This window comes from Amblyomma mixtum, chromosome 3, assembly GCF_055824585.1.
Source record: "Amblyomma mixtum isolate Tamu chromosome 3, ASM5582458v1, whole genome shotgun sequence".
In the NCBI taxonomy this organism is placed as follows: domain Eukaryota; kingdom Metazoa; phylum Arthropoda; class Arachnida; order Ixodida; family Ixodidae; genus Amblyomma; species Amblyomma mixtum.
Window position 1 is genome coordinate 287,069,159 of NC_143014.1, and position 15,165 is coordinate 287,084,323.

The window sequence follows — 15,165 nt, forward strand, 5'->3', positions numbered from 1 at the left end:
GTTTTGGCCGTCATGGATGGTGCGAATTGAGATAGAGACCATTTGGTTTACATGGACAATTTAATTGGGCTTAGCTAACGATGTGGTTTAGAAGAACTTTTTGTTGGGATAGATGGTGCATGTTGTACGAAAAGAACTGTAGCGCAACCAAGACGTACACAAGAGAGGACCACACAGGACTAGCGCTAAGCTTCATCTAACTTTATTCACTAACAGCGCAGCAAATATAAGGAAAAACCAGGACACGTGCAGAGAGATACCAGTTCCCACACAACAATCTACATAATCGTTCAAGATACGCCATTTCCGATTTGTAGAGGCTGACAGACGTATCGCTAACACAAAATACGCCTCTCTTTTTTATATGAAATGCTTCCAATAGTCCCCTTGCTCTTGTATCTTTGCTTTTACCTAGAATCTTTATCTCGTGAAACCGTGGTGAACACTTTTTGCAGTACTTGCATCAGCACTGCGCTGAGTGTTATGAATGCCCTCGAGCGGCAGAACATTTGCCACAGGCTAGATGCAAGTACTGCAAAAAGTGTCAACCACGGTTTCACGAGGTAAAGATTCTAGGTAAAAGCAAAGATACAAGAGCAAGGGAACTATTGGAAGCATTTCATATAAACAAAGAGAGTTGTATTTTGTGTTAGCGATACGTCTGTCAGCCTCTTCAAATCGGAAATGGCGTATCTTGAACGGTTATCTAGATGGTATTGTGTGGGAACTGGTATCTCTCTGCACGTGTCCTGGTTTTTCCTTATATTTGCTGCGCTGTTAGTGAATAAAGTTAGATGAAGTTTAGCGCTAGTCCTGCGTGGTCCTCTCTTGTGTACGTCTTGGTTGCGCTGCAGTTCTTTTCTTACTAACGATGTGGGTCGCTGTTTTAGCCAGCACACTGCAGGTAAGGGGACCGAAATCAAACGCTTTATAGTATTACGGACTTACAGCAGCTCAGGAGAGCTTAATTGAGGCCGCTAATAGTTTTCTTTAAAAGCAACTGAACATTATACAGCACTGTCGAGCAGTTCATTTTTATCTTGTATAACTTACCTTACGTATCCAGCGGTGTCGAAATTCAATGCGTTGCACTTTTATAGCACTTCTCATACAGTTGTGTTGCGGGGCCTTCACACAGTCCATATCAATTTGCTTTCCTACCAAAAATCTCAGCAATTCCAAAGCACCAACGGGCCATTGCTTCAATAGACATTTATTGCCACACTCTCTCTCACGACTTGCCTGCAGCGAAGGGAAGGTTACGAAAGCGAGGTTATGGCTTCCTCCCGTATGCTGTTGTCATGCGCCCGCGATACAACCACGCAGGCCTGAAAGGTAGCCGACGCCTTGCAATCATCTTCCGCTTCACTGTGGGCGAACGGCCAATCATGTACCGAATTTGTACTGATGTATTTAAAATCAAATAAGAGAAATGGTGCATCTTTCCGTATCCCTTTTATAGAACGGGCCTGCTTACAGTGAATTATAATAAAAATGATATTTTCTTAGAGCGGAGAGTGAGGTTTTTGCATACCCTAGGGTGGAAAAAATATTAGGGAGAAAGTTAAGGAGGGAGACCTTTAATTTCCCCTGGGACTTTGCTTGCGAAGTGGCTTGTGGCGAAATGGAATTGGGAAGCTGGCAGTGGGTTATGAGAATTAGGTAGGAATCGGGGACAGCATGGTATTTGGTAATTGATCTTGATAGACCAGAAATCCATTCCAAGGCTCCCTGGAGAGCAAGCGCTTGCTATTCGCCAGATATGTGGCCCTTAGCTTCCAAGTGTACTTTAATACCATGCATCGTTCACCGCGTTCTCCGACCATTTGAAACAGGGAACCCTAACAGGCCCAAAGACATGAGGTCCTCTCCCCCAAGACAGGCTTCCCCCTTCCGAACTTCCGTGACTACTAGAGACCCATGTTTTCACTCACCTGAGGTTGCTTCTGCTCATACTTCAAGGTAGTTGTTCGGGTGAACTCTGTCACGGTGTTCAGATGCGACACAGACTGTTCACCTGCTCCTAGTGCTTTTTTGAGGACATAGGTGGGGATATCAAAGGACACTGTAGCAGTCCATTTATGTCCTCACTTCTCCTCTCGCGCATCTACAGAGCTACGGGCGCCCTTATTGGATATGTGTTACTAAAGATGACAGATGTTGCTACCCAGGGTATGCGTCACTAAATGGATGACGATGCAGTTGTTACTGAGGGATTGGTCCACGTGAGATTTCTGCAGGGCATACTAAGTGATACTGGGTATTTACCGCTTCACGCCCGCCCCCAAATTTTAGGGATTACTAGCCCTCGGGGCTCACTGCTAATAAGTACCCTTTTCGCCGATTCCAGCTAAAGGTGAGTGATCCAGAACCCAGGCTTCGTTCACGTAGCCGCATGCCCACGCGAGGCACCGAGATCTTCAGAATCGGGAACCGACGCTCCACGGATGGGTGGTACGCCCTCTGTATCAAGAGGGAGATCTTGCGTCATGAGAAAACTTAAGTTTATGAATTTTCGTCGCCTTTTGGGTGCCGGATTCGTACAAGCCCTGTCCGGACCCCTCCAAAGCTGCCAGCGCCCGTGGTGACAGACATCGTGGACAGTGTCCCTCTAAGAAGGCCGCGGAGAGTACCTGACAAGTTTCTTGGGGATTCGCGACCATTACTGGATGGAACCTGGTTTGAACCCATCCCTACCACCGCATTTGCTACTGGACGCCACAGGATAGCCTAAACTACACTCTGTGCCTCCAGTAGGCGGTGGGAGACCACGAGAAGGTTGCAGGTCGGATTCCTCTCCTCAGACATGCACAACAAAAAAAAAGTGCTGGTTAAAATGGCAGATTTTGGTGTTCAAGAGCCTGAACTGCAAGGGGAAAACCAACTTTTCATCCTGCTAACTTTGCTGCGAGGTTTCGTTGTCGTTAATGAGCAATAGGTGACCGCATTCCAATACACGCGACGTTTTCATTTTTTATAGTGTATCAAATGGACTCTATTTCAATGACTGTGTTCGTATACGCGCAAAAACCAAGGGCGTGTGACGCATGGAAAAGCAAGAGCGTGTCGCACAGAAAGAAAAAGGATACGGATTTAACCCTCACCCACCTACGTGGTGTCTATGAAGGCTCGTTGAAATGATTTTGAAGGTAGCTATAAATCTGTAAAATGAAAAGATTAAAAGCTATTCAGCGTTCTTACCACGCACAACTGGTGAAAAGCGCGGCGATAATTTACAAATTATGTTCAAAAGCTCCACATATCCAACATTCTTGAACAAAAATTTTGAATACTGCAAAACTGTAAGGTACTCGTAAGAAAATATTGAATATTGCAAAACTTCGAGGTACTCGCAAGGAAATATTCAAGGGAATGGTCCATTCTAGCAAAATCTTTCATTTATAGCGTTTCCATCGCTTGCATCGAGTAGTTAAGACTGCCATAGAAAACCAGTTAGGAACGCTTTTGACGGTAGGAAAAACGTTAATAGCAAAAAAGTGCAAGCCTACCAAGAGGACATCGGCAGGTATATTGATTGTTATTGTGGAATCTTATAATATATGAAAAAAATTACGTTATAAACTCTTTCCCGTTCATTAATGCTGTTGTCCAGAATTGTTGGCCAAGTTCCGGCAGCTCCCGGCGACGTCCGGCCGCCGGTAGCTCGCGTGAATCCTGCCTTACGACGTTGTATGGCTCGAGTGAAGCCGGTTGTGAGGGGCTGTCATTGGCTCGCCATGATTCGGCACACCCTGTAATTGCGGGATAACCTGCAACAGTGTTTGTGACCGAAGCAGGCAAAGCAGATGCACGTGGGCACACACGGATTTGAGGCGGTGACGCATCGCCCTCTCCAGTCCGGTATAGTTGGGGGAGCTGGCGCACAGATAGCAACTAAACAGCCAGCCAAGTTAAGTATTGATGTGCGGAGCGTAGTCGTGGCCCTTAATCTTTTTTTTTCTAGCTCATTCTGATGCATGGGTTCAGAAAGAAAAGAGAGAGGGTCGTTTTTAATCGCCGATATCACTGGTGCTACATAAGTTAGACAGATTTTTTTTTGCAGCAACATGATGTACAATACCCATCAGCCTTTCGCTTTCTTTGCCCTCAGTGCAGATCGTTTCAGGCAGCACTGAATACTATAGCGCGCTTGACTATTTAGTTCTTTTATATCGGCGTGTGTACTGTGCGATGTCAGTGCACGTTAAGGAACACTAGGTGGTCGACATTATCCGGAGCCCTTCACTACGGCGTCCCTCGTAGCCTTAGTTGCTTTGGGACGTTAAACCCCCATAAAACCAAACCAAACCAACCATCAGCTAACGCATGTTTTGCTCTTTCGGGTCAACGCACGCAGGAAACTACTTGGTTCCAGAGGGTTGCACGTGTTACGTGTTGATGTACGGCATCCACCGCGACCCCGCCCATCACCGTGACCCTGAGGTGTTCGACCCAGACCGCTTCCTGCCCGAGAAGTGCAGCCGCAGCCATCCGTTCGCCTTCGTGCCATTCTCTGCCGGTCCTCGAAACTGTATCGGTGAGCATAATGTTCAGTGAAGTCGGCTACGCCTAATCTATCTCAATAACATGCTATTGTGTCAATGGTTTTATAGAGACACCAGTTCAACTGCTCGAGCTGCAAAGCGATTGCTTTTGCGTGCAACATGCTCGTTAGTTCGCTGTGAATCTCCACTGTGCAAGTCACTGAAGTCATCTGTATTCATAAGGTCATCATTTACAGAGTGTACCGCTTAAGTACTGGCACATCTATAAATTTTGGGCTGTGAATGAGCCGACTGATCTGTGATCAGATTATTTCCATTTAATCTCATTATAGTGTGCTTCACCTATCTTTCGTTACGCCCCGCGGTTTGATTCACAATGTCGGCCTGGCCTTTTACGTATACTCAATAATGCTTGAAACTTGTAGACATCAGGGCAAGTCCTGCAAAGCAATGGCCACTAATGCCCGTAACAAAACAACAGCGTCCTCTTGAAATGCCTACGACGGCAGTAATTTATACCGGTTCAATAGCAGAAATAATCGTGCCAACTGTGTCATTTCTGAACCGAGGCTTCTGAGGAAAGAAGCCTGGCAGCAGCAAATGTAGGCTTCCGGAGTCCAATGTTAAACGCAGGGACTGCTTTGTGTTCGAGTGAAGAAAAATTATACGGACAGAACCTGCAGCGAGTACTACGGATGCTTCCGCAGCACTGCAAACTGCAGAATGTCTACGGTGCGTCTCACTAAGTTGCCCCATGAGCATGGACTCCTTAGCTGAGCTGAGTCGCGGGTTTGAAACACGAGGCTTGACAAATATCACCCAGAAATCTCTGAAGAGCGAGTGCACAATGCAGCAACTCATGTGGCATTTCTGGCCGCATGTGTTGAAAATTCTTGACGGTGTAAGTTTTTCGGGAGTGAACCCGACGTTAGCTTTACTGCAAAACCAAAATTATTCCCGTAAACAAAGGCGACAGCCTCAGAGAAGATGGAACAGCCTGAAGTGTGAAAGAGATCACAATCAGGCAAAACTGTACAGTCTATCTCAATATACGTGAGCCATGGAATCTAAAAATAATTATTAGCCTAAGCTGAGAAACCGCAACAGCATTGCTGGAGATTGCATAGAGGTTGCTGTTTTATTTTGAACTTATCAGATTAAATAACTGAAATTAATTTTTTACCTTTCAACCGGAAGTGCAACGAGTCAGCTCTTGCAATCAGAACGCTATGGCGCGTGATTCCATATATGTGGAATGAGTCATTCTCAACTTCACATTCATAGGTCCCTGGGAGTCCTCACACCACTCCTCACCACTCTTCATCGTGCTGAAGAGTGGGTTTTGTTTTATTAAGGAAGTGAACCGCACCGGATGAAGTATTTATTCCGCAAGTCTACGTTTCATGTTGTCTTTACGGCTTCATTCTTTTCCTGAATATACTACCACGTGTAATGAACCAACCGGACTAACTTTGGTACATTTTTCGAAAATCAAGAGTGCGTTCACGCAGAAGGAAATTCGGTAGTCCTGTTCATCCCCTTACTTTCCCTTCTTTTGGCTGCCTTCCGAGCTGATGCAGTGATGTTACATTGAGTTCAGTTGTTAATGGGGCTGTGAATGTTGTGCCCGCTTTCTAAAGCGTTCCGCTCTTAGAACTTCCACCATCCGCTGTAGCTGTGGTGGCTTTGTGTTCAGCTGCTGGCACAAACTGGATCCTGCGACTCGCGGCCACTGCGACCGCATTGAGAAGAGAGCTAAATCCTATAATGCGCATCTACTCAGACTGCGTTTCGGCGCATGATGGTGAACCCCACGTAGCCGGTACTTGTGGGAGTCCTTGTCTCATACCGCAAAATGGAGTGCCGGCACGTGAGCATTTATCGCTAATGTCATGTGAATTCGCGTGATAATTTCATTACGCGACTGAAAAAAAAAACGTTAACCCTCTTGAAAGTAAATTTAGCATGTTCCCGCCACGACATTTCTCAACAGTTCACGTCGAGAAGCAAAAGCAAAACCGTGCGTCGCCCTTGACACCGGTCAACGCCTTGTCGACAACCTCAGGCGGAACGTCTAGTACCTTGAGTACTTCTTCCAGACTCCCAGTGAGGCAGCTCCGACACAAACTGGCGCATCTTTTTCTTTTTAGATTGCTAGATTTCATTCACTAGAGGGGAGTGTTGAAGCTGAGATATCTTATTTCATGTGTCTTTATGACGTTAGTCTGCTGCCGTCAGCGTGGCACGGGAAACGTGACTAGGGTTAGTAATTGCGGCGCGAACTCTACCGAAACCTCTCCTGCTCGCCGCACAAATTAAAAGCCGCGCTGTTTTCCTTTTCTTTTCCTCTCGCTGCGCTTTGACGGTGCTATGCTGAGAACATGCTAGACAGAATGTTGGCTCCTTGGCGGTCAAAGACATTCGCTCCTGCGGCCAGATTATATTCTACCCTTCCTTTTTCTTGGCTCTGGTCATAACTCAACCAGGATTGGCCCGTGCCCGCTTTCTCTGCTCGGAGTTGCTGGTCGTGCAGCGAATGATAAATGGAATGCATCATTAGCTTGTCGCACAGCATGATACATGCTAAATGAAGCGACTTTTGGGGTATTTTAGCGATTATTTCAAGTGAAATTTGATTTGCGGTGGTCAGACTTATCTCTTACACTTTTACCGAGAGAATCCACATTTTAATTCTAAAAAACAAATCAGGATATATACCTCAAACCAATAATGGCATGGTGATTAGTTAGTCGCTGTGTGAATCGATCATAAATAACCTTACCTCAGCGAGTCATTCGTTTATGTAGTGTTCTTCTCTTTTTTTTCAGAAAACCTTCTCAAACAATGTAGCTGTTTTGCAATCAACTTTGATAACTCAACATCACTTTTTTTCTCAAAGAGATGAAGCTGATATTTTGGACTAAAAAATGAATCGGTGCACTCTGGAGTACCTTTAAAGTTGTGTTTGTCGTCTGTCTCGCGCTGTCAAACTAATCTACAGCTGATAAGATTTTCAGGGCGTGGCGTCGAAGATTGTTTGCCCCAACCAAAGCCAACATGCTACTTCGTCTTCTTTAGATTTTTAAAACATCCCGCAAGATTTTAGACAGGATAATAATTAAGGACAGTCGGGTTGTAAACAAGGTTTTAGTAGCTGGTACGTTAGGTGTTATTGACTTCAATACCATTTTTGGAACGAAGCAAAATTAGATACGGACATCAGCAAGTTCACGGTGCAGCCAGTGAGGCGCCTTTACGTCGACTAGGGTGACGGATTATTAAGCATAGGTAAATAAGTTAATGTACCTCTTGTGTGCAGTATAAAAACTTGCACAAGCCTGAAAAACTTGAAGATGATATCAAGAATAACATTCTTTTGCATAGCACCCGAAGATAAAGCAAGAAAGAAGTTCACATTTTGGCTACATTTTGCACTTCCCTGTATTGTCTCGTGCCGAAGCAGATTTGTGGAATGCATCACCACCTGGTCTAGAACGCATCAATTAATTACAACAAAAATCTTTCGAGTGAACATTTGTCTGACACATGCCGTTTCTACGGATTTTAAAGGAGGCTGTTTTTGGAAACAAAGAGGCGTCGTTACGGTTGTGACGTCGGAGTCATCACACCAGTGCTGCCCAACTTCTGACAGTAGCCTCGGCTTCCACGCAAGGGCAGGCCAACCGAACAAAGACGCACTACATGTCGTCTTGGTACAATAAATTTGTCAGAACGCTAATGCGAAGGCAAGAGCTAGAGTGAAGGAACAATAATTTTTCGTGCCATGGTGTTGAAGTATTAATTAGAACAAACTACCTAAAACCCGATCTCGCCCACTTTGTAAATGTCATCTTGAATGCCTTTCAACCGTGGGTGTCTCCTGTAAGCAGTCAGTGAGTATCATGTTGACAAAATTAAACAGCCTATCATTTGGGTGATTCGATTGGTTCTCACGAGGGAAAGATAAAGGGACACTTTTGTTGCCATGCATTCAGAATGGCCTGTTTTAAAACACGTGAAAATGCTATTCATGTGCCAAAGGAATGATGTCAACGGGGTTTTGAAGGCAGAAAGCCCTAGAATTACATTTGGCGATAATTTCACAGTCGGCGTTATATATTGGCCAAATTTTGAATGCCAGCGCGAAAGAAGCGTCTGACATGAGTGAGCGGTATGTGTTGGCAAACTGCTACTAATACGCACAACGCTTACGCGTGCTGAGCATAAGCGGGAGTCCTCTGGCGATACGCCAGTACAGCACAACACAGAAGGAGTATGAATTTTTCGGTCAAAGATGCAGTCTTTCCTGCTCGGTAGTTGTTACCGCTGATGGCCGGGACATCACCTGCTCACTGAAGCACCTTAAAAGGACGCTAAGAACGACCGTATTCATTGCTTCTCAGTTTCTAGAAAATGCGTAGCAATAGTCACTGTGCGAGCACATGAGGAAAACGGGGGAACATAGCTCAGGCGTTTATGTGTCTTATGACGCCAACGCAAGTTTATTTAGGGACGAACACGCGAAATGCAAAGACATGAGCTATTACAATACTATAATAGCACATTAAACATTTCTGCGCGTCGTATTTTCCAGCACTGAACAGCCAAATATACAGCTCAGCGTTTTCGCACTCGTATAAAAACGACTCTCGCGCAGAAATCTCCGAGCTTTACAGTACTACTGTGTGCCTTGGTTGGCTCGCAGACGAGGTAAAAAAAACAAAGGGAAGATACGGCGGCTACGAGGAAGGTCAGGCGCGATCCACCTCAGACGTGTGTCGATCGAGATTTTTTTTAGATAGCACCTCTCGCTGGTGACAGCAACTAGGCGACGGCCGATGGTCGTCAATAAAGAATGAATTTTAAGTTCTTTTTTTTTCCAGTGGTCGCCATTTCGTGTGAAAATCCGAGTGTAGCTCTTTTACTCGACGCCGGCGATAGCGACGCAGGTGGACATGCCCGACCGACGAGGAATGGGGAAAGACCTTTACGTCATCGTGACGTTTCTGCAATTCGGGTCGTCACTGTTTATGGTCCCGTGGCGACCTGGCAGTCGTGAGGGGAATACATATCCCTCCTGCCGGACATAGGAGCGGTTATACGACATTCCGCTTAGCTGCGCACCAGCTTTACCTTCGACCACGTAATGCTGAATGCACTGGTCGCACGATCGTTCGAGGGATTGGCTTCTTTACATGCGCTCTGTGACAGGATTATATTCCAAATTCAAATTCAGTCTTTCTTTAAAAAAATGTTACAGTCCACAAACAGGCTGCTCAGAAGTCTATATATGCCTGACTACTCGAATTCCTCCAGCGATGTTCCACGCCGTGACCGAAAATTCTCTTAGATAGTCCCGAAATTCCCTATATGCGGCCTTTTTTGTGTGCAGCACCTTGAAAACTCTGTCAATTTAGTTAAAGTGAGACAATTTCGGTTTTTAAAATTCCCGTTCTGCCAGATTTTGTCCCGTAAATTGCGAAAATTTCCCAAACGAGACATCACTAACCAGCCCCACTCCCCGTTTGACGCAGCATTTGACGAACTACAAATGAATGCACAGATTTCAAGCTAAATACAGAAACTAATGTGCGTGTTCGAGTAAATATACCATATACCATAGAATGCGATTTGCGCTACATCTCATGAAAAAAGAAGTGCAAAACATAGCACTTCACAAATAATTCAGCATGACTATACTCGATTTCATACATCAGGTGCAACGCTGTGAATGGTACGGAAGTAGAGCGCATGAGAAATTAAATGGAGTCGTGTTACCCCGCGCTCATTCTGTGGCCGAGTGGTCTAAGGGACGAGAGAGCGACAGCGCATCGTCAGCAATTAGAGTGCATTTAATCAAGCTGATGCAAATGTGTCATGTAGTAAGCCTGCAGGCAGAGCATTTACTATGTTTCGCTCACGACAAGGAACGCACTACTTTTGGGTGGCGGATGCAGGCAGTGCAAACAAGAGCACTTGCTTTGACAGCGTTGCACCTGATGCATGAAACGGATTACAGAAAAACACTATTCCTATGAAAATAGACATTATGATTTTCGAAGCGACAGCACTCACCAGAGTGGACGCGATAAGCACAAGAGTTCAACGTAAAAACCGAAACTACTCAACACATTTATTCCTCTATCAGGCACCAGCTGTGTGCATGCCTCACGTGCATACAGATGGCAAAGTTGTACTCAGAATGAATATAATAATTCAATAACATCACTTCAGAAAGTTTCTACTACTGATTTTGCGAAAAAAAAAATGGATGCACAGTTATAGCAGTGACTTCGTAAAAGGCATCAAATGTCGTAGATATCCACACATCAGTCTTACTATAGTCCGGAGTTTAACGGAATACCGTCTGGCGAGGAGCGAACATAGCGCAAATAACAAACATACACTCGCCAAATTCTTCAAAAAGGAAACGACGTTTCGGGGCCCGTACGGGTCCCCTTGATCACAAGAGCGCTGCATGGAACGACAGTGGCTTATATACGGTTAAAAGACCGCCTAGAACGCTCAAGATACCCTGGTGCGGTGTACAAGATACCATGCCAAGGTTGTGACGCTGCCTACATTGGCGAAACTGGAAATTTCAGACGAAGGCTCAAAGAGCCTACATCTAATGCTTTGGTGGAACACAACGCATCAACAGGGCACCCCATTGATTGAGACGAAGCATCTATCATTGACACATAGAAAAACTTTTCATCGCGCCTCCTTTTGGAATCATTCCATATACATAGCACAAAGCATGCACTTAACAGGACACGTGGTAATCTGCCGGAAATCTACAATCGCTCACTAGGAATTTTTAACCGTACGTATATAAGCCACTATCGTTCCATGCAGCGCTCTTGTGATCAAGGGGACCCGTACGGGCCCCGAAACATCGTTTCCTTTTTGAAGAATTTGGCGAGTGTATGTTTGTTATTTACGCTATCAGTCTTACTGGCGCATAAGAAAACCTGCATTAGAACTGAAAATTGCTTCAGGAAGTATTATGAGGCAGCTTACTTATGGCAAAGGCTCAAAAGCTCAAGAAATTTTCATTTTTTTCCTTCCGCCAAGATGGGTCTCGTCGAACTCAATCTATACCCGCTCCTGAAAAAAAAAACAACACACAGAACACCGAGGAGGCCTATTATCGAATTATGAAAATACGCTGACTGCCTTCTTTGAGAGTTCGGTACTATTCTGCAAAGAAAATATGGCACCTAGGTGCACTGTTTTCCCTTTCCCGGCACTTGAAGCATGTGGGACACACGCACCCTGCTGCTGTACAAAGGGTTAAAAACAAAAATGCATATACGAAGTCAGAGAGTCAGCAGAAATGCGCTTAAAAACATAAAATAAACCACTTCACAAAACCTTCATGACTACAAATGAAAGACCGGTTCTAATAAATTTTGAACTGTATTTCTTGCCGAAAAAATAAATACATATTGGTTTTTTTAAGGTGACGTACACTATTTGTGAAAAGTGTGCAGCCCAAAGGGTCGGCTTCTGAGCCTTACAGCGCGGCCTTTTTTTCTGTTTAAGTTGCTTGTGCATATCTCTCAAACTTCTTTACAGTTTTTCTGTGCTATGAATTGTCCAGATTATAGCTGTCCTTTGCACAGCCGCTTGTAGAAGTGTTATCCTTTACTATGATACATGTAATTCCCACCTGCTAAGGTCTCAACCAGAGACTGGCAGGATTCCAAATAAATAAATAGATACTCAGAGACCGTAACCTCACGAAGGCGGCATGAACTAAAGTCCTCGACTTTCCCAAGCATCGGGCTGTCAAATGTGCTTAAAGTTCCCCGCTACATTGCTTGGAAGCAAACCCCTTAGGCTGTATATCTTTGACAAAGACTGTACTTCATTCCATAATGATCACTGCAAAGAAGCGTATATGAGATCAGGAATTTTAATGCGCCATAACTCTTGCGTGTTTGTAATTTTGTGTAACTTGCGTACCACATAATTTACTGATATTCCTTGTGAAGGTACTTCTAAAAAAATGCAGCTGAGTCACATTGGATCTGCTCGCAAACGCTGTGTGTTAATTCCTGATAACATTCGAGGTAGCTACCACTCGATGGTTGCTGAAAGAGGAGCATAGTGGCATAGACAGCATGTATTTTGAATACAGCACACAACTTTTAAAGTTTTTTAAGTTCTTGAAGACTTTTTGTTGGCTTGTCTTGTTCCTCCACACAGAATAATACAATTGGTTTGGTTTGGTTTATGGGGTTTAACGTCCCAAAGCGACTAAGGCTATGAAGGACGCCGTAGTGGAGGGATCCGGAAATTTCGACCACCTGGGGTTCTTTAACGTGCACTGACATCGCACAGTACACGGGCCTCTAGAATTTCTCCTCCAAAGAAATTCCGCCGCCGCGGCCGGGATCGAACCCGCGTCTTTCGGGTCAGCAGCCGAGCACCATAACCACTGAACCACCGCGCCGGCAGAATAATACAATTATGAATGTCAGAATGGCATATTGTGTGTACTATCGGCCAGAAGAGTAAATGACCACCGCTCAGGGCAGCGGAGCGGCTGCGAGGCCGCACCGCGGCGCTGTTATCTCGCGCCGCTTAAAACCGCTTGCGCCGCTCGCTTGCAGCCAGAGTGCCCCGAGTGACGACTAGCTTCGCCCTCGCTCTCACGCTGGGGCTTGTCGCGCTCGATAAATATGCAGTGTTGCTTTCAGCTGCTCTGCTGCCGACGGTCTCGACGAAGGGGAGCGCGCATTGCCTATTAATCGAGCGCATCGTGCTGTGGCAGACCAATCGGACAGCCGCAGTCCGTCAAACCGCGGCAGTGTGAAGAAACGAGTCGCAGTTTTGTTTTTGGTTTGACGGACTGCGGCTGTCCGATTGGTCTGCCACAGCACGATGTGCTCGATTAATAGGCAATGCGCGCTCCCCTTCGTCGAGACCGTCAACAGCAGAGCAGCTGAAAGCAACACTGCATATTTATCGAGCGCGACAAGCCCCAGCGCGAGAGCGAGGGCGAAGCTAGTCGTCACTCGGGGCACTCTGGCTGCAAGCGATCGGCGCAAGCAGCTTTAAGCGGCGCGAGATAACAGCGCCGTGGTGCGGACCCGCAGCCGCTCCGCTGCCCTGAGCGGTGGTCCATTTACTTTTCCGGCCGACAGTACAGCTGGTTAGTGATACTGGTAGGCCGAAATTTCTTAAGTTTACAGTGTCTCCAATATTTATAGTGGCCTCTGTACGGATATTACCACAGATATTACCTCTGCGCGCGGCAGCGGCGGTTCCGTTAGTTCACCGAATCCGGGTATCCCAGGCTACCCGCTAGCAAAACACGTCTGCGATGCGTGGTTGGTATGAGAAATGCCAAGCATACCGAGCTTGAGATGCGGCAGTGGGGCATCGTATGCGTGACGTATTGGGGCTCATTGATTCTGTCGTTTATGTATATGAGCAATAACAGTTGCGCAAGTATAAACCCCTAAGCTACACCATGCTTCACTTAGCCTGGTTGATGCATGTATATTTATCACAATTTGCTGGATAAATCGTAAATAAATTCAGTGATATTCCTCTAAATTAAGAGGGGGCGTTTTATCTATGACTTTGCGCATATTTTCAAAATAGGCTTTTTGAGTCAGAATAGCGCTTATTTCGGCATAGTACACCAGAGCACAGCTAAGACGTGCTAACTAGCAGGCTGGTTAACTAATATCAAAAAGTTAGCTTTTGAATTATTATTTCTAGGCTCCTTAATTACTGAGAGTGAGAGGCGTGTAGCGCATCGTAGGTAATATCCATGTCAGTTTTTAGAATTTCAAACACACGGATACGGTTGGCGCTGTATCCCAACAAATTTTGGCTATTTCAACGAGTTGCGTACACTGAAAAGGCTGCTTTTCCTGCAAACTTCTCAAAGGCGTATGCATATTGGCACAATGTAGCCTATATTTGTTGAGCCACAGCGCCTATGGTAACTATGTTTCGAAATTCTAAAAACTAATATGGATTTACTTACGGTGGGCTACACGGCTCTCAGCAATTATATTTCTGTAAAAGTGTCTTGCAATTTTTTAATTTTCAAAATTTTTTTTCCGACAACGTTAGACTTGAAAGTCTTAGGGAAAACACACTGTATATTTTGAGAGTGCTTGTACTTCCGTATCACGCCTTATGGGACCAATTATTTTGCTAAATTTAAGAAATATTCCTACTTCACTTCATTTCAGCTCGAAATTTTCAACTATTTTATATTTTTCAAGCGGTGGCCTTGTAGTGCCTTACTTGCACTCGGGAGGTCCCGGGTTCATCCCCAGTGTCGCCAGGTAGCCACCGGCTTTCACATGGGCACAAGATATCCTACGATCCGGTGCTCGGCTTTTCTGGGGTGAAATGCTTGTGGAATGAGCCTTGCACCAAACCATAGCGTTGACGGATCAGCTAGTGCTTCCTTCGCCGTCAGACAACCCATATCCGCTTGTGTTGTCTGCGTCTTTCTCGGCGTTCGTTCGTGGGAGCTCGTTCGTGGTCTGCAAAGCAACGCCAACTCGCGCATCAGTCTGTGCTCTTGAATTCAAATCCACCTGGTGCGCTGTTTTTTTTTTTGGATCGCAAGATTTTTTTTCGAGCTGCGTTTTTTTTTATGACGACGTTGACTAGCGGATGTTCA

At 45.4% G+C, this 15,165-nt stretch overlaps 1 protein-coding gene across 2 annotated transcripts in view; it reads left to right on the top strand.

The window, feature by feature from the left end:
- Positions 1 to 15,165, top strand: part of LOC149355088 (cytochrome P450 4C1-like) — a 61,684-nt gene that overhangs the window by 35,727 nt on the left and 10,792 nt on the right. For both annotated transcript variants that reach the window (XM_089577587.1, XM_089577589.1), the window contains one exon: positions 4,358 to 4,537. In XM_089577587.1, coding sequence (XP_089433713.1) covers positions 4,358 to 4,537 — 180 coding nt within the window. The remainder of the gene's footprint in view (positions 1 to 4,357; positions 4,538 to 15,165) is intronic.